Here is a 20,417-nt window from a genome sequence, read left to right as displayed (position 1 = left end):
CACCCAGTTCCAACCCCCTGCCATAGGCAGGGACACCTTCCACTAGAGCAGGAGGTTGCTCCAAGCCCCTGTGTCCAACCTGGCCGTGGCTCTGCCAGGTTATGGTTAAGATAAAGCCACATGTAACACAGAAGGGTTCACATCAGCCAGTGCCATGGACCTTGCAAAACTGCCAGTTTCTAAAACCTGCAGTAAGACTTCAGTCCTCAGAAAGTGCATAGATCAGATGCTAACTGTGGCCCCATCCATCTACTGGATTTTCTTTGCGCAAGGTCTGTATTGTTTCCTGAGCTGTGCCTTAAAGCCCAGAACGTGAGTTCTCAGAGTCCCACAGCTGTGCAGCACAACATGGCTGTGCTTGTACCCATTTCTGTTTCTCAGTGAAAGCATAAGTGAACAGTATAGCTGGGTGGAGCAGGGTTATTGTGTATAGGTTTATTTTAATTAGGAAAGGCACTCAAGCTCTTGAAGAGAAACCACAGCAGCTCGTTGTGCAAAATGACAGAATGACTAGCTGAAGTGATTTCTGCAACATTCACCTTAAGCACAAGGAGCATACCAGCACACTGAAACACCAACAGGGATTACTGAGCCAAAGCCTGAATTGCAGGGGCCGAGAACCACAGAGTCCTCAAAAGAAAATCTTTCAAAGATATGCAAAGCTTCTGTAGTGCTGGGGGAGCAGAGAGTGGAATTGAGATGGGCTGTGAAGCTCAGCAACTAATCTGACACAGAATATTATGTTAAGGAAGTAGAAGTAAATAAGCAATTAAAATTACCTTTGCAAAAGAACAGGAAGAAGCACATGGACTTTTATCAGATTATTTAGGTTTCTGCCATTTCACATGTGATACAGGAGCCTTGAACAATCTTAACTTCAGATTTAAAGGATTTAAAGGACAAGGACAGTAAAGCCACTTTGCAAAGAGGTTCAGTATCCCATGAAGAATAAGGTAGAAAGACAGTAGTTGAACAAACAGGCTCAGCTAAAAGACAAGAAGTGTTTGGGGAAGTGATGATTTATTCTTCTCTCCTTCAACTCATTCAGAATGAATTATTACTCTCAAACCAATCAGAAGGTGAAAAAAACCTAACATATAACACAAACTCACACAGTCCCATTTGCAGAGTTGACTCCATTAAGACTAGTATAAGACTTCAACAACTGAAGGGTTTTGGTGAGCATTTGTACATACTCCACTTTCTAAGACATCTGTTTCCTCAGTAGCGCTGCCCTAAAGGTGAAACACCAAACTCTGCAAGTTTTACAATCCACAGCAACGTCATTGAGTCTTAGTTCAGTACTAGCTCCAATGGAAGGCACAGGCCAAGCAGCACCAGTCAGCAGGGCCTGGACAGTCTCACTGAGCAGGGGGTTTAACTTTACTATTTTTTTAATCTTCAGTTTTGAGGCTCCAGCTTTTAGCCAAAACTCAGCTCAGAACCACAAACCTGCTCCACAAACAGAAACACTGAAGGTGTTCCTCCCATCTTTCAACAGCATTTTCCTTCTTCACTATTACAAAGGAAAACAAAAGTTTTAGGAGCAAATCACTTATGAGAACAAAGGCTACAGCTACTGGATTCCAGTGCACATGTGAGAAATTGATTTCCAGGGTTACTGGTGGCATGTGAACTGGAGCAACATTAACATTCTGCACACACTTGTCATGTCTTGCAAATTCCAAGGTCCCTCTGACAACACAAAAAGGTGCATTTAAATAATTTGTAGCATTTCTTCATTTCCATAAGCCATCATTAGTACATGGAATGATATTCTTTAAAAGACTTAAACAGTGGTCCCAAGAGTAACTTCTGACACCAGCAAACAGAACTGATAAGCATAAAACAAATAAAAATGTGTCTTACTTTACAAATCAAAGGTTACAAATACTACCAAATACACAGAAAACCAACCATTACAGTCAGATTTCATTAGCTTCTGTAGCAGCCCTAGATTTAGAGGGAATGTACCTCACCACCACAACCTGCGTTCCTCATGCTTCTCCCATTAAAGTGAGCAGAAAGGACATTTTGATGACAGCAACCTTGAAAATAAATAAGCATATATCTGAGACCTTATCTGTGAATACAGGACTGTCCAAGTAGCTACAAAACCTACAGGAAAAGCACTACAGAAAGCTGATTTCCAAAGTGTAAAACCTATTTGCACATATAAAAATGAAAGATCCCAGGGCTCCCATAAGATTCTTAAAAAAATGGATCTGCTTTGTCTTCAAGCAACTGAACAGATTTCACGGATTCTATTGGGACCAGGAATTGTTGTAATACACTCGGACTGTCTGCTTTCAATACTACTTCTGAAAAAAACTTCTACCCAAATACTCCCAAGGAAAAAAAAAAAAAACCAACCAAAAAAACCTTGAGAATTTCTCCACAGTCCAAAAATGATGAATAACATGAACTCTGCTGTACACTTGTAAGCTTGTTTTTTGTCAAACACCTTACAATGCAATATCTGAACAGGAAGGGACAGAAGAAAGCTGACTTAGAATTATACCTAATGTGCTCAACAAGCTTTCCCAGTGCCCAACCTCAGAAAGCAGCTTTCAGTCAGAATACCTGAGTCTAACTGATGCAAATAATATATAAAACGCACATGTAGTTTCACTTCTGTTTCACATTATCTCCTTCATTCCTGCAGATAAGTTAAAAAACTGCAATAGCTCTACAAAATTATATACCACTTTGAACCAAAGCAGCAGCAAATTCTCTTCCATCATTCATTTCAGCCAAAGTGCTCTATAAAACTAAGATGCTGTCCAACAGATGCTTTGCTGCTGCTTCCTCCAACATGACGCAGCATAGCTGGGGAGGTTGGAATGAAGATCAGAGTATCAGTAGCAATACTGACAGCTTTGCTCCTGGGACAATGTCACAGTTCTTGGTTTATCCCACTTAGCACCTTAAAAACTGTATATTCGCATGAAGAAACAGTGCTGTAACCGAGTGTTTCAGTGAATCCAGAGCAAACCAGACACATGTAGGCTTATTCCTTCTCTTCAGGAACAAGCCTGTGCTGTCAGACAACTCGCTGTATTCCCAGTATTTAATGAGTATTTAGTAAGACTGATGCAAGTTGAGTTCTGGTTCACTAGAGCCCCATTTCATGGTCCATTATTCTGTGAACCACATCATTAATACCAGGAAAACAAGCTTAGTATGGCACAGCTTATCCATCCAAGAACCAGAGATTACATTTAAGACTGACATGACTTCTTCAAACCAGAGATGCTTTCCTAAAGGTTTTGTTTGTTTGATTTAAGCCAAAAAAGGTGCAATATAGCATCTCTCCTCAAACCCTGAATAGTAAAGTGACTTGAAGATAAAAATGCCACCACTGGAAGGTCTACTGACACCCAGTCTATGCTGGCACCCAGATAGGGAGTGGATGAGCTTCTGTGTTAAATACATATTTGTCAAGGTTAATTAAGTCTATGTCATCTGAAAACAGAAGAAACATGTATTTGAGCGTTTCCCCAAGGAAGAAGCTTTCCATCTTATCTCGTGGCTCTGGATTACTGGGATTCTGGACGTTATTAATGGAAGTATAACCACCTGTAGGAACCTGTGCACAAAAAAAAAAAAAAAAAAAAACAGAAATGTATATTTTGACAATCTAAATTATTTTCATTTCTTAATATCCAGATGCACTTGGAGAATATAAGCGCTAAGAAACAGATCAGCATGTTTTTCATTCAATGCTTGTTTTTCATTTGCATGTAAAACTTCAGTTATGGAAAAAATTCTCTACATTTTAAAAGAAACCACGAGGTTAAAATGAAACAAAATGTCTATTTATGCTTCATTTAAAGAGGCAGCAAAAGGAACATGCCCTTGAAGCTTCTGGACAAATGTACAGGAAGTAACTAGAGCAATTTCTGCATCAGAATTGGCCAAAGTACCATGCGTATTTCTCTTAAGTACAGACCATAGATACCACTGGCATCTAGGCCACACTTTTACAGCATGTAAGAGTGCTTATATCTCCACAAGACTGTAGTCAGAATGAATACAAAAATCCCTCTATTAAGGAATTAATACCATTTTGTGGCAAACTTTTTTTTGGGGGGGGGGGGCGGCAGGGTGGTGGCAATTTCAACCAAATGCTTTTTCAATACAGCCAGGTTCTCCTCAGCTTCTTAATTCCAAAAAAAGATCACAGTAGAGGTTCTAACAGTTTCCAAGAGGACACAGAGACACTTTGGTAGTCTGCATGCAGCTTCTGCATTTTGCTTTTTAATCAATGTAATGCTAGTTCTATCCCTGAATGTACTAAGTAGTGTATCTCAAACAGTAAGGCATTTCATGAACTGAGTTTTTCTGAGTGTTGTTACTAATTTCCCTGCAGGTTTTTAATGACTGTTTAAAGATAACAGGTTACCACAGTTCTTGTTAGAGAGCAAGTGAGCAAACACAGTGCTGACAGAACAAGGTCATTATAAGCTGACCTTACCCGTGTGTATTTATTGAAGTTCTGCAAGATTTCCCAGCCCCAGTCTTGGTATTTCTTATCACCGGTGAATCTGTACATATAAAAAAGGCTTTCCACAGTTTCTGGTCGCAGTAAGTTGTGCCTGTCTGCAGGCTGCCAGAGGAAAGAAAAAAGGCAATAATTCAGACATGGAATTTCCTCAAGGGGGGCTGAACTAGATGACCTCCAGAAGTCCATTCCAACCCTAACAATTCTGTGATTCTGTGATGTATCCAGGAAGAAAAATAGTGATTCCCATATCCATCTACTCCAAAGAGTGTATTATGCATACCTCAGCTTCTAAATATACTACAGGGGTAATTAAAGGCAAAGGCTAGGGTGCATCCAGAAAGCAAGGCAGCAAAAGAACAAGCTGCTCTACACCAAAGCACATCCCCCATACACAGGTGGGAGTTTCAGCCACAGAATAGAGACACAGAAGAACCACTGAAGTACAGTTCCAGCCAGCTATCTGTTCACCTTGATTTCCACATCTTTGTGGCCCTTTTGTGCATGAAGATTGAAGTGTACAATCTCCGGACTGAGGCCTGTCTCCACTTGAGCATACATCTGGTAACAGGTTTCTATAAGGGCTTCAGCCAACTTCATATGATCTGCAGTCAGTCCATTGTGAGCTCCCAATGCCAAAGTACCAGGCAAAAAGCAAACTAAGTGATCCTGCAAGACAAGACAACCTTTACTGAGTAAAAAAAAAAAAAAAAAAAAAAAGAATACACAACAAACAGGTATTTGTGTGTGTCTTTTTTTTTTTACCCCCTTCATTATCTTCTTCAAAACACAACTTCAGGCACCAAGAACGTGAAGGTAACCTTTTAACACACTGACGCAATGTAGCACAAGGCAGGAAGCACTATTCCAAAGACATCAATAATTTGGAAGAAGTACAAGACTGTTTTTATGTTTCTGGACAGAAGGTCTCAGGTCAGCGTAAGGGGGAAGAGAGTGTCTTTTGGTTTATGAGAAGTACATATCTTACACAAACTGATGAAGCAAAATCACCTACAGGTTATTCAGTAGAGACACCTAAAGGGACATTGTGAAGGACAAACTGACCTTTTGCATTTAATTTTAAACTTAGAGATGGGAGTCAGAAAACACAGCTTTGGGGAAGGGCAAGAGGTCAGCTGAAGATTTTCCTCATTCTGAAATAGTCACCTTAGCATTACTGTAAGAGAGACAACACCTCCCAGAAATCATCAGTCAGATCCACTGATAAAACCAGGAAACACTGATAAGCTTTCAAGCATACCTCCATCTGAAAGCTTGCCTCCTTCTTTCAACTTTGTTATTTGGGATAATGAAAAGCTATTACTTCTCACACATTTAGAGCACCAAAGGTGCAAGAGCACCACTGTTCTAGAGAGACTGGAATGCTACTAGCTCCCATCCCCACAACCAGCTCTCCTAGACTCTTTCTTACAGCCAGCTGAATGTCACACATTCCAGGCACCTCGAACAAAACATCTTCATCTCAGTTACTCAGCACTGCCATCACACTGGCTATATATGTGTCTATCTAGGGAGGAGGGAAGGGGGAAAGACAGCACAGAAGCTTTCCGTTTGCCTGTCCCCATGTTGATTTTTTTTTTGGTAGTGGTTTTTGTTTTCTTCTATTGCTTTTCAAATGCAGCTGTACTTCTCACCATCTTGGCACTGAAATGGCCATGAGCAAGTTCTCCTACAAAAGTAAGCTTCTTCGGTTGCGATCTCTGAAGAAGATGCTGTTTCACTCCTTCTATGGCTCTCATATAGTCTTCCAACAGCCTGTGAATTAAAATAATTCACAGTTGGCTCACATATACCCAGTCAGAACATATTTAGTCACAAATAATGTTCAGCACAATCCTTTCAGAGACTCTTATTTCAGTCTAAATAACAATATTTGACCAAATGTGAAAACTGACCTAAAAGACCTTCAAAGTCACCACCAACTGGCTATTAATTAGGTATGACTACCATCTAGCAATATTTGGTTTACTTTTCAAGTAAACCCTAAATTTCAATACCAAAGAAAACAGACCTCCAACTATGTTTCTAGGCAATAACCAAACCTTATTTCATGAAGGCTTAGAAGTACAGTAATTGAAGTAAGAGAAAAATCTCAGCTGGTAAGGAGCTCTTGGAGGCCTCTACTTCAACACTGCTCTGAAGCAGATCCAATTAGATCAGATTGCCTGAGATTTAATCATAGCACTTTGTTAGTTTCTCCATCCAGAAATGCAATAGTATCTCCATCCAAAGGTGGACATTCAATGATTTTGAGCAATCTTTCCCAATATTTGACTACTATCATTGTGAAACATTGTTTCGCAGTATTTCATTAGAATTTCCCTTGTTTCAGGGTACTTTTATGTAGAAAAAAACACCTGCTCAATAATTCCATAACGAGATTCACAAAATGTGATCATTCATGGTCCCATGGTCTGTTTACAGTGAGGTATGGCTCGGGAATAGCAGTGATCAAGTTTTCTTTGTAGAGATGCACCTGTTCAGATATAAAGAAATGCCTCACAGAGACATGATGTCACTGCATGAAATCCATCAATGTGAACAAGCCCAACATAATTAGCTTAGAAGCAAAAAAATCCAAGCAGTTTTTGTCTATCTTGTTTTGGAGGAAACCTCCTTTTCCAATACCTCTAATTCCTCTGCTCCTTGCAAACATTTTCTTTTATTTATCCAGTGCAGATAAAAGAAACGTAAGAGACCTAAAGCAAAGTTTACACAAACATCAAACTTCAGACTTCTCTTTTTCTGAAGGGAAGTTTTTCCTTATGGATTATATCTCCCACCTCAACCATCTTGTAAGACTCACCTTTCCCTGACAGACCAAGGGGAAACACACGGCTGGTGAAATTAAGTACCATCAGTACTTCAGAAGTGTCTGATTATTCTTTGCAAAGACTTAATTCTCCTCCATGTAAAACTCCTCACATCTAATGTGAAGAAAAATTTTCTGAGAAGGAGAAGTTCTGAGACTAAGCCTAACTCTCACCAAGCTACCACAGGTTCCTCTTGATTGCTTAGCTTGCTTTTAAAAACAAGGAAAACAAGGATATTTTCAGTTGACTGTTGGGCACATACATTATTTTTCTTTAAGTAGCAAACTATGACAGAAAGTTTTACAGCTCACACAATTCTCACACCAATATGAGAAGCAGAAAGAACTTACTCATTTTCTTTTTTCCCACCCTGAATCCACTGCTTGAGCAAATACTCATAGTAGCTGTCAGCTCTGGCTCCCAGAGTATAGACATCCAAGTGAGTGAACTGCCCGCTGTTTGTGTTTATGAACATAGGCACTAGTCCATCATTTTTCCCTGAGAGGGTGTGAACATGCTTCATCACCTCATCTACAGCTTTCTAAAAGACAAACAGAAAATCTGAATTACAGGAATAAATGATGCACAAAATTGTGGCTTGTACTTCAGGCCAGTAACAAACCTTTAACTATTCTTCCTCAAATTACCATCAGGGACCTTAAGTTCAGCTTATGCAATATATTACATACAGGATTTTATGCAATATATTATATACAGGATTTAAAACTTTCTGGCTTTCAAATCACGAAGTTCTGGGTACATTTAAGTACTCTGAAATAATTAAACTATTTCCTTTCCATCAAGTAAGCCCACTTGAAAGCCAGTACTATGGCAAAGGACTGTGATGTGACTTACTCGTATTTGCAAAACAGAAGTCCAGATAAAGTAATAACTACATGAAACAAACAATAGCTAAAGTTTCCTTAAATAACTGCAGTCTTCAAAACTTGAGCTGTGGATAGAGTTTAAAACAATAAAACAACTTGACCAAACAAAAGAAGAGTGGAAAATATCATTTTCTCTGGAATTATTTTTATTTCAACTAATTTTTCATCATACTTGACCTGCTGTCAGACCCTTACCTAGTGAAACACATTTGACTTCTTTGGATAGCAACACTACGGTTTTGTTCTTTGTATTTAGATAATGACATCAAGAAATGGCTCACAGGACTCTAACAACTTAAAAAAGGAATTTTCATAGTCCCCTACTCAGGGGAACCTAATTTCTCAAAATCTGACAACCTAGTGTTAAACAAAAATGTCAATGAGAAAAAACTGGGGGGCTGGGAGAGGGGGAGGATGGCATCTGCTCTCATTTTGTTGTGGTCTGAGTTTGCTGTTTGTTTTGCTGTTGTTGTTTCGGGTTTTGTTGTTGGTTGTTGGTTGGTGTTTTGTTGGGTTTTTTTGTAAATCAAAATCTGTTTCTGATGAAAAAAAATTCACCTCCACTACTCCTTTTTTTATATTTAAGACAATAATTGGAAATTCACTGATTCTCTTCCTTCCCTCATCTAGCGTTTCACAGCTCTTTTATCACTTACAGACTACAGAGACCATGTGTATTGATGGAGAGTCAGTGGTGGAGCTATAGAGTGGTGGAAAAACAGAAAAACATCAACTGATTCTTCCATACCTGGAATTTCTGATCACCAGTGAGACGAGAGAGCTCCCTAAACTCCAGCTGAATACTGGTCACCTCTGCCACAGTGCTGTCAGATGTCCAGCGAGGTGGATGTGCAGTGCCCCGGCCAATGTTGACATCAGAATATGGTATCTTGGAGGGGGTCTTGAATGCTGGCATAAGCCTGTTCCCAATGTCTTTCTAAAGAAAACCCAAAAAACCAGGACAAAACAACAAATGAACAAATACACACACACCCCTTTAGATTTGCTTCCACCAAGCAGAGCAAAAAAGAGAGAACAGCAGCTTAGTTTTATATGGTAGAAGAAAGCCAAGAATTAAAAAGGGTTATGGATTTCTTCATAATAATGACTACAGACTTTCTACCTTGTTTCTACCATGCCTCATCTGAGTCTGCAATCCCTATGCAATGTGATGTAATTTTGAAGTCATCGACTTCACCTAGGCAGTCTAAAGACGTGACTGATGCTCTTAAGACACGTAGAAAAGGTGACAAATGACAACTATCACTCTTTGCCATTTATTTCTTTTTGTGTTTTATGAACTTTATTATGCCCAGCTCTTCATCAACAGAAGAACAGGCATATAATAATACCTGATACAGCACAGATCAGAAGTTATCCAGAGAGCAAAAAGAAGCACAGGCTTAAAGGAATAATGGTAAATCCCTTCCCCACCACTTTAAAAATGAAACTGTCAAAAAAGAGCAACATTTAGCTTTTTGATGAATACTCCCTCAACTCTGTCCAATGTGGAATACATAATCCAGTTCCACTTGTAAAACTAGTCACTCACAGCTTTTTCCAGGAAGAGGCTATCTCCGGAGAGATGATAGGTGCTCAGCAAGCCCCCCAGGATACGAATGGTGCTCTCAAAAAGGTTCACATCCACATTTTTATCAAATACTAAATTGTTTGCTACCCATTTTCTTGCTTCTTCAAACTCTGCAAAGTATAAAAGTAGTTCAGTTATGAACCTCTGGCATGTTCCAGAAACTAGACTAGAGGTATTAGTACTCCACATATCCATGACAGTTACTTATATCTATCTAGAGTGATCACCATTTTAGATGGAAAACTAAAATGAAGAGCACATGCTGGAAGGAGTTTGACTACCACTGGCTTAATTCTTACTCAGTATACAAGACAGATGCAAAGACAGAAATACCTAGGAAAATAGAGTTCCTAGTAGTTTAAAAAAAGAAGAAATTGAGGACTTATTAAAATAGTCCAGAAATTGACATCGTCCAAGTCTGTCCATTTGACTTGTCAAGAGAATTCGTTATACTTCCACAACAGCCTTATGAACTTTTTAATTAAATCTTTTTAAACAAAAGCTGTTACCTACCAAGGCAACAGGTAACATTTTCATTTAAGAGCCCTTACTGCCTTTAGTCTAGCCATGTCCTGGAGAGCCTGCCTCCTGCTTCAGCACTTAACCCCTACAATCCCAACAGTCTGCAGAAAGAGAAAGAGTTGTTTACCATGCTACGAATTCAAAAAGGAATGTAAAAAAGACAAAACAACCCATTTTAGACTCAACAGTCAGTTCAGCAGCAGCACCACTCAGTGATTATTGCACTGGGGCTAACTCCATCGTGCAGATGAGTTGGCTCACGCCTTGTAACTGTGAAGACTAAGCTATCTCAAACTCTCACACATTCCAGGAACTCCTACTCGTGAGCAGCTGCAGAAGAATCATCAGCTTCCCAGAAATGGAAAGCATTCCACAGGAGCTTAACTCTAAAGCAAAAAGATGCCTCTGTGTCCCCATGAGAAAAAATGTCTTGGATGTTGGGTAAATACTAGATGTTAGTCCACTGAGAACCACAGCAGAAACTCTGCTGTCAGATGCCAGCACTATCCAGTAGCACAACAGAAAATGTAAGTTCCTCTTTCACAAAAGCATCAGCATTTACCAGCTTGTAAGAAAGATTAACTTTCATCTATATAGCATTTGTTGTTCAGAAGAATCCCAGGAGCTCTCTAAGACAATCAGAAGAACTCATTTTCAACACAGCTAAATTACTAATAATTTATTTTAAAAGCTCTATGCAGTTAATCATTAGCTTTTTATGAGGAAAAACAAATAGCAGCACACTGTCAGCGTGGTGAAACTTTAAGATAGGCTGCTCAGGACTACAGCTGCAGATACATAATACGGAGTTTTCATTTGATTTAATATTTTACACAAACTTCAAAGTTAGGAGAGACAGAACCATGAAAATTTTGTCTTATTATTGCCCCCTTGTGAGCAGCTCTGTTCTTCCTATGCTGACATAAGAAACTGCATTATCAATACAAGCTGACAGAGGTGGCCATCTACCAAGGTTAAATAATGCACTTCCAGAAATTTTTAAATTACCACTAAAAAAAAACCCCTGCACTACATTAAATCAACCAAGCAAAGAAAAAAACCCAACCAACCAACAACAAAACCCCCCTCTGAACTACTGATTAAGCAACTTTTTTGCAAAAGAATTGCAGCACCTTTTACTAAGTTTTTAAAATAGGTTTGAAAGTCTTCTAACACAACCACTTCCAGAATAAGTGTGAAAAAACCACAGAGACGAGAACAGTTCTGGAAGGAGGTACTGAACACTCCCCTTTTCCATCCTTTGATTCCTTACAGAAACAACTTTCTTAAATCCAGGCATGAAATACTGATATTAGGTGTGATAAAACACAACCTAGGAGCTTACAGAGCTACTCAAGACTAAAGGGCACAAGGACAGCACTAGGGTCTTAGCAGAGAAGCAAAAAATCATGAGGCTTATTAGTATGTTCCTCAGTTTCTAGCAGATATACCCACTGTTGAAATGGAACAGTGAAATACTTTCTTTTCTGGCTCAAAATGCTATTCCAAGAAAAATGGTGTCCTATAATATAGTTGTTGGGGGGAGGGAATTTATTTTTATACTTACTGTTTTTCTGTTTATGTGTGTATTTACCCTCACAGAAAAACTGAATTCATTGGCCACACATAATAAATGTTCCCCTCAGAACTCGGAACTGTACTACCTGAACAGAAAATATGGAATTCTTTTGGAGGGAAAAATATGGAGGAGGAAAAAAAAATAGTTACCCTCTTTTAAGCCTAAAATCCACATGGTATCCAAGGCGTCTATTAAGGTAAGCCCAAGTCCAAACCACTCACTGTAGGACTTGGACAAAGGCTTCAGTTCATCATGGCCCCAGGCAAATTCCTTATATCCTTTCCATGCATGGCGGAATGCTTCTATCACAGCCATCTGACGGTCATTTATGGGCACTGCAAAAGGAAAATGGCACCTTGCTCAAGACTTCTGCAGGGGAGTCATGCAGCTATACTGGACACCATTTTGCTGCATTCTACCCAAAATAAACTTTCTTCCAAACTCAATGATCGGTGTAATGGAAAAGCTATCCTCATGTTATTCTTTCCAGTACTGAGTGGGAAACATCAAGCAGTATAACTAACCCTTTACATCTTCTGCTAGCAAGAGTCAAATATATAACAGGCTGCATTTATCATATCAGAACTTCCCTGCCTGAACCCAGAAAGCAGAACAACAGGCTCTTTACTCCATAGGACAGCAAGTGCAAAACCAGCTTCTACAGCCTTGTGTTGAGCACTAAAAATAGTTACAGTTTGATTCAGGGAGGAAGTCACTTTCCCTGTATTTGAAGAAAAAAAAGGAAACCACTGCTGAAAAAGGAAGCTGTCCCCTTCAAGCTCTCTCTCTTCAGAATATCTTTCCCTGGGTAAAAGATGGGAATGTCTGCCTCCTTCCAGAGGCTATGTTTCAAAGATTTGTCACTAAAATTATTTTCAGATTCTGAAGGTGAGTGGGAGTGAAGACTGTAATGGTGGAATGAGGACACTGAAAGGCTTGGCTGTTTGAGGTAAATCACCTCTCCTACACTTTTTGTTTCCTTTAATTAAAATAAATAAATACAGCAGATTTGTGTGGGGAAGAACTGCACAACTTCAACCATAAAAGTGAACAGATATAAAGGTATAATTAACTGTGCTGTTTACCTGGTTCCTTCTGGTCTTCAGGTTCCATAGATGAAGGTTTCTCTGATTCCTTTTTTTTACTAGAAGGAGGTTCAGTGCTTTGGTCAGGTTCTATCACTGCTCCTCTCCAACTGCAAATCCAAGAGATTGTAATTAAGACTTAATCTGATCCCAGAAAAGTCATGCAAATGAATGGGACTTATTTCTGCATTTCCTTTTTCTCACAATACTTTGATAAAATAGGAGTTGGATTTTGTATCATGAATAAAAATAACTATGTTGTCTACTAGAAAAATTTTCAGTTCAAAGAAAGAAATTTGCACCAGAGAAATTTTACTGGATTAAGAAATCTTACAAGCTCTTGGAATTTCATTAAATATCTTGGCAATGAATAAAGTACTTCTAAAAAGAATTAAAACACTTGAGAATGGTGTATTAAAAGCACAAACACTAAATGGTACCACACAAATAATCATCATCAAAAAATCACGAATAAGCACAAAGGACAAGCCACTTAAAACACCTGCTTTACTACCAAGGGGTTCACAGCTGTCCCTACCACCATAGATGCATGTATCAGTTCTTACAGGGTTATATTAAGAATCTCCTGAAGGAAAAGTCTTTCAGAATTGACTTCAAGCCAAGTCAAATTTGTATCAAGATGAAACGATCTCAACCTTGCTGTTTAATATACAGGTGTGTTGCCTTTGAGTTCATAATATGCCTCCTAAGGGAGCCAGGCTTATAGAACCTCTGAAGTCTGTTGCTTACAGTCAGCACACCTTATGACTTACATAAATCATATCATTTCATTTCTCACTTTCATCATTTAAATTTGTAACTAGTCTTCACTATGCTTTCATTGCTCTCCTAAGTTTTCTTGTTGCCTGCCATTTAACTCTATGAGCTTAGCTCATAAGCTTCTGCTTATGCTGTAGGAATAAAGCAAAGTCATTCTGGGAGGTTTCAGATACCAGCAGCCAAAATGCTGATGTAGGCATGGTTCTAATGCTATGATCAGCTCAGCTGTGCCAGTGCTGAAAAGGACACAAATATAATAAAAAACCAAGCCTAGTGTTCCAAATCTTAAGAAATTCTGCTGAACATGTAATAATCTTTTCTATATCCAAGATACATCCCTTCAGTTATTCCCAAATCAAAAGATTTAGAACAATAATATCTTCAGGAATAATTTTGTATAAATATAATATGGCATCATAGACCCTCTGTAAAAGATATTACTGTATATGCATAAGGGGTCTTTGAACTTAATCTTTTGTAAGAAAGGAGTAAGCCTACATGTACAGCTACATGCATACAACTACATACACACACGTACAGCTTCTGCCAGTTGAACTTCGGCTTAAGCCCAAGTGTTTAGTGGCATCATACCCATAAGTAGCACTGGCACTGGTGTAATTGCTTAAGTCTGGCCCAGGACACAGACACCTGTGAGTACTAATGGACTGATAGTGGTTCATTAATATTTACAACAAAACAAATGGCGGAAACCTACAGTCACTGAGAATTCTCCCAAGCATTAGGAATATCCAAGTGCATTAGAAATACAGTCTTGTAGAGCTCCAAATCTTCTGCACCTCTGGGGTTCAAACAGTAAAACCAGAAAAGCTGCATGTTCATCAAAATTACATATATCAGCCTAGCAGTATCAACAGCTGTCAGGCCAGACCTGAGAACAAATATACCATAGAATCACTGACTCACAGACTGGTTTGGGTAGGAAGGGACATTAAAGCTCATCCAGTTCCAACCCCCTGCCACAGGCAGGGACACCTTCCACTACAGCAGCTTGCTCCAAGCCCTGGTCTTGAACACTGACAGTGATGGGGCAGGCACAGCTTCTCAGGGCAGCCACAGCTTCTCTGGGCAGCCTGTGCCAGCACCTCAGCACCCTCACAGGGAAGAACTTCTTACTGAGATCTTATCACAGTCTCCCCTCTTTCAGCCTAAAGCTATTCCCACTTGTCCTGTTACTACCCTTGTAAAAAGGCCCTCTCCAGGAAAGAAATCAACTCCAGGCAACAAAGAGCTCCTACAATTTTCACTCCAATAGCCAATGGATCTGGGTGGGGGTGAGGAGGGAGAGCACTGTAGCCTGCTGGAAACATTTCTACCTGATAACAGATTTCTCTGTTTTCTCTTCTTTATTGGCCTGAATCAGCTCTTCTACAACCCTGCTGCTGCCATGTCGGGTATTCAGCCTCACATCCTTCCATGCTGGCTTGATTTGGAGATTGGAAGGACCACGCCGAACATGGGGAGGTTTTGGCGGCTTCTGACAAAATGGAAAAAAAAAAAATTTTGCTTGTTACGTTACAGAGATGGTGAAATTTCAAACACAAATCAACAGCATTCCAGTGTTAAACATAACTTCAGATAAATCTGATTTTAATATAGTATCAGCATGCACCTGAACAGAAGGTACATTAAAGACCTTGGGGGTTTGTTTGTTCTAAACTTGTGGTAAAATTATCCAGTTAAGTTTACACTGATAATTTATTTTTAAACTACCTCTACTGCTATGCTCTACATTAGCCATGAGTCCTCTACTCCACTAATCCACAGTTAGTTCATGCCTACTTCCCATCGCACCCCCCCCCAAAATGTAACCCTCCAAAACCTGTAACATCTGTTCTATTTGCTGCTATTTTTCAGGCGACCAGAAAAGCTGTCCTAGTTCAGTGTGACACTGTATCCTATGTCTCATATTCAGGCACAACTCTGTTTAGGCTCCTCACTGACATCCAAGTCCAAACAAATTAATCATAGCAGGAAAGAAAAGCCTCAAGTAAGAGGTCACTGTGACCTGAAGTCCTGGCTTTCCTACATATATCAGTGATTAAGAAATAGTATACTGAACACTTAAATATAAAAAGGTAAAGCCAAGAAATACTATACCAAAGGCCTTCCTGAATGGAGAGCATTACACTCAGAACAGACTTTTATTGCAAATTGTAACTTGTTTCTCTTCAACAGCCGTTGGAACCAAGCACTATTTACAGCTTTCACAAACTCTTTGGCAGCTTTATAAAACTCATTTCTTCTCATAGTACCTGTGGTGAAAGCTCTGGGTAGTCTCCAAGGTTGGCATCTGCTTTCTGGGGTGCTGGTAGAACAGCTGGATTTGCCAGCTTTAATCCAGGAATTTCTGGTTCTGAATTCTGATTGTCCGACAATTTGCTTGTTATACCTAAACACACAAAACTGCTCAGCACAAGGAATCGACAGTTTAGGCTCTGGCCAGAAATGCACAACAGCTTTCTGCATTCACATACTACATGCACATCCAAAAAGTCTTTCCATTCACAAAACACTGAATGACACACACTAATTGTTTGGTACAAAGTGTCTGCTGATATTAACACTCTCCCTAACATACAAGGGGGATGCTAAAAGACACATGCTTTTTAGTAACTGCTGTTGGTTTAGCTTCTCAATACAGGCAGTAAGAGAGTATCAAAGGTACTTTGATTGTACCTTTGTATTGTAGAAAAGCTTGGAATTTCTGATCTGACGTACAATCAAAGCCAAGAGAGGATTATCTTGGCCGTACAAAGATGCTGGGGAGGGACTCTTCATTAGGGATTGTAGTGATCAGACACGGGGTAATGAGTTCAAACTTAAACAGGGGAAGTTTAAGTTAGATATAAGGAAGAAGGTCTTTACTGTAAGGGTAGTGAAGGCCTGGAATGGACTGCGCAAGGAAGCTGTGAATGTTCCATCCCTGGCAGTGTTCTAGGACAGGTTGGACAGAGCCTTGGGTGACATGGCGAGGTGTCCCTGCCCATGGCAGGGGGGTTAGAACTAGATGATCTTAAGGTCCTTTCCAACCCAAACCATTCTATGATTCTATGATCTTATTCTACTGTTTAGATTTGGGTTACCAATATCTACACACAAAACATAAAAAAACCCACCCTCATCCTCCAAATCTTCACCAACTAAAACAAGATGTTACTCTAGTCAAGATAAACCATGAAAGGGCAGCTGAAGAGTATTTCTGATTAAGTAGAAACCAGTCATCCAACCATAAAATCCTGCTATTTAATTGATACAGCCAGTCATTGTCAATAAAAATAAAAACTAGTGATAAGAACTACAACAATCTTTTAAATAGAGCACAGCATTCCGTAATTCCAAGCTATACAGGACACCTACTTTTCCATGGTTCCCCCATGCTTGTGTATGAAATGAAGCCACAGACTGCCAAGAAGGCAAACAGGAAGAGGATTACACTCCGCTGCAGTCGAGACAGCTGCTTCCATTTCTTTAGGAGAGAAAATAAGTAAGAGGAAGAATATTTAATATGGCATAAAGATCCTACTCAGTCAAAAATAAACACAAAACTGAGTAGGTTTAATTTCACCCTCTACTTCCAACTGCGGACATCCATTGCTTATTTTCTTTGATGGTAAGAGAAAACAAAAATATAACATGCTAGCATACAGCACAGCAGGTTCAGAGAAACATCAGAGCCACTTGCTGAAAGAACTTCAGAGACTGCCAAACGTTGAGACTCCCAGAGAGCATCACCCAGTCTGCTGAGTTCCACTGCAATCTCCACTGCCTGACCTGTGCATCTGCCCAGGTGTCATGGGAAACAAGCCAAAAGCCTCTTTCCTCCCTCTGGCTGCAGAACACACGTGCAAAATAAGAAACGGGAGAAAGTGGTACAAAACCTAAAAACATTACTGCGGCAAAGAAGAAAGACTCACAACAGGCTAAGTACCAATCGCAGGACAGGCAGACTACCAGGCCTCCTGCCTCTGACAGACACAAAAGGAACTGTCAAAGACGCAACATGAAAATTAAATAAACCAACAGAAAAACTGACAAGACAAAACCACAATGTTTTCAAGTTTAGTCCTGGGCAAAAATGTGTTTTCAAAACTGAAGTATATACAACAAAATCACTAAAAGTCAGACAGCAAATGCTACATTAGCCTAATAGAAAAGTTTCTTCCATTTAGAGAAAGAGAGCAGTCAGAATTAATGGTTAACTGCTAAATTACCATTTTGTTAGTTTTCTAACAGTTTTATCAATGTTCCCCAGAGAAGCATTTTGCCTGTAATTACTGGTTCTGGCATACAGAGAGTGTGATTCAGTCCAACACTACACTTGGGAACAACCTGCAGTTCCCTACAAACCACTGTACACCCCACAGCACTTCCCACAGTCCTCAGTGAAGAACTGTCCATGTACTCACATTGCCAAGCCCCACAACTCACATTTCCTGATGTCCTCCCACAGTGCCAGCAGTACAGTAACCCTGTAAACACTGCCCTAGGCACCCATCAGCAAGATGCTGATCCCACTCCTGCACCTTCATCTCCATCTGCATGGCAAACCATACTATCATCTCCCAGTTGCAGAAGGATGCTTGAAACCCAGCAGCCCTATTTCTTCAGGGCAGGATATGAAAAGAGGCATTGACTGTGGTGTCTTGGGGTGGGTAGGAATGAGGCAAAAATACATGAGGGTATTTACCACCATCTTACTTTTTTTGCCAACAAGGAATAAGGATAAAAGGAAGGGTTCTCTTGTCCTTTTTACTCATATTTTCCCACCCTGCCTCTCCAGCCTAAGACTCCCACTGTGGTAAAGCTGCCTGCCCAACTCTCACCCCCAAGTGGCAAGAAGGTCACTTCCATACAGCTTTGCTGGAGCTTTGCTCCTCACACTCAAGTCTTCTCGCAGAAAGCACAACCCTTCCCTTTATTCTCCCAGGGCAGAGGACAGGGCTTCAAGCCCCAAAACAGGTTGGGGCAAGGGCACCAAGACCACATCTCCCCACTCCGCCCGCGCCCGGAGACTACAGTGTTGCCTCTCAAATGCCCACTAGCAGACGGCAGGGCTCCCCTCAAGCACACACCGTGTCCACCCGCCAGCTCTGTTGCAAAAACTTAAGCTGTGACTTCGAGCACCCTCACTCAACCTGTGCCCCACAAACCCCAGCCAGGCAGGGAGCTGCCACCCAGCACTACCGAGAGCAGGGCCCTCGCCACGGGCCCGCCCTCCCCAAAGACCAGGGCACCCCCATCGTCAAGCGCCCACAGCCCCGGCCCCATAAACAACTCAGAACGGGGAGGGCGGGGCCAAGCCAGGACCCTCCGCACACAGCCCAGCGGCAGGGGCACTCCTGACCGTCCGCCCCGCACCCCCACCAGCCCAACTCGGCTTCCCCATTGCTCCCCCCTGCATCCAGCCGGGGGTGCCCACCACCTCCCTGCGGCCCCCCCCCGCGCCAGGCCGGGCCCCTCTCACGACGCGGGCCCCGCCCTCACCCGCCAGCAGGAGCGCCGCCTCCAGGCCTTGCTGTTGTTGTAGCCGCCGGCCCCCACCGCCGCCTCCGCCGGGCTGAGGGTGACGGAAATGAAGTCCCGGCGAGGCGGAGCGGCGGCGGCAGCAGCCGAGTACATGGCGGCGCCTCAGGGCCCGCAGCCTGCCCGCCCACCGCCCCGCGCGCCGGCCGCCATCGCCGCGCCTCCTCCCGGCCGCTTCCGGGCTCCGCTCTAGGCCGGGAGCACTTCCGGGATTCTATGGCGGCGGCAGGCGTGGGGAAGGGGAAGCTGGAGCCTGGCTGATGCCAGCTCCGATGGAGCCACCGGATACCCTGGCACGGGCACCGCTTTCGGGCGGAGGGCAAGGGCTGTCTGGGGCTGAGTGTCTCTTGCTCTTTCCGCTTGCTGTCCCTCACTTCACCTGTCTCACTGTGAGGGCCCTGCCCAGCAACACTTCAGCTGCCTGGGCAGGAAATGGGATGGAAGGAGAGGCTGGGAGCCGCTCGCTTTTCCTCTGTGTTGTGAGACTATAATGTACAGACCAGTCACAGAAATACTGGCATGAAAGAAACATAAACTGAAATGTGCATGTGGAAGGTCTTCAGGGAAAACATTCTGACCAGAGAAGGGCCTCCACACTCCCCTCATCACAGAATCCCAGAACCGTTAGAGTTGAAGAGACCTCTAGAGATCAGGCAGTGCAACCCCCTGCCAGGGCAGGGCCACCCAGGGCAGGTCACACAGGAACGTGTCCATGGTGGGTTTGGGACGGCTCCAGAGAGGAGGCTCCACAACCCCCCTGGGCAGCCTGTGCCAGGACTCTGACACCCTCAAAGGAAAGTTCTTCCTCATGTCGAGGTGACACTTGTGTATTAGTTTATGGCCATTGCTCCTCATCCTGTCACTGGGCACCACTGGAAAGAGTCTGGCACCATCCTGCTGGCACCCACCTTTGAGACACTGATCTGCACTGATGGGTTCCCCTCAGCCTACTCTTCTCTAGGCTAAACAGCCCCAGCTCCCGCAATCTCTTATCATCGGAGAGATGAGAAGACCCTGATGAGAACTCCTGATCATCCTTGTTGGTCTCTGCTGGACCCTCTCCAGTAGCATCTTAACTGGTCATGCTCAGG

At 41.8% G+C, this 20,417-nt stretch overlaps 1 protein-coding gene across 2 annotated transcripts; it reads right to left on the bottom strand.

The window, feature by feature from the left end:
• Nucleotides 1–1,001: 1,001 nt before the first annotated feature.
• MAN1B1 (mannosidase alpha class 1B member 1) lies at nt 1,002–19,514 on the bottom strand. 2 transcript variants are annotated; one of them, XM_065695941.1, is made up of 13 exons: nt 19,288–19,514; nt 17,161–17,269; nt 16,056–16,192; nt 15,117–15,277; nt 13,003–13,112; nt 12,067–12,252; nt 9,778–9,926; nt 8,974–9,162; nt 7,689–7,879; nt 6,160–6,280; nt 4,976–5,173; nt 4,478–4,609; nt 1,002–3,589 (listed from the first exon to the last, which is right to left on the bottom strand). In XM_065695941.1, the coding sequence occupies exons 1-13, from the start codon at nt 19,420–19,422 to the stop codon at nt 3,386–3,388; spliced, it is 2,022 nt and encodes a 673-aa protein (XP_065552013.1). In that variant the 5' UTR covers nt 19,423–19,514; the 3' UTR covers nt 1,002–3,385. The 2 variants fall into 2 exon arrangements, with proteins under 2 accessions (XP_065552013.1, XP_065552014.1); XM_065695942.1 differs by having other exon boundaries at nt 12,139–12,252.
• Between the last annotated feature and the right edge of the window lie 903 nt (nt 19,515–20,417).

Source organism: Lathamus discolor, chromosome 15 (genome assembly GCF_037157495.1).
Source record: "Lathamus discolor isolate bLatDis1 chromosome 15, bLatDis1.hap1, whole genome shotgun sequence".
Lineage (NCBI taxonomy): Eukaryota > Metazoa > Chordata > Aves > Psittaciformes > Psittacidae > Lathamus > Lathamus discolor.
The sequence above is the reverse complement of the archived record's forward strand: the minus strand, read 5'-3'. Positions and strand labels throughout refer to the sequence as shown.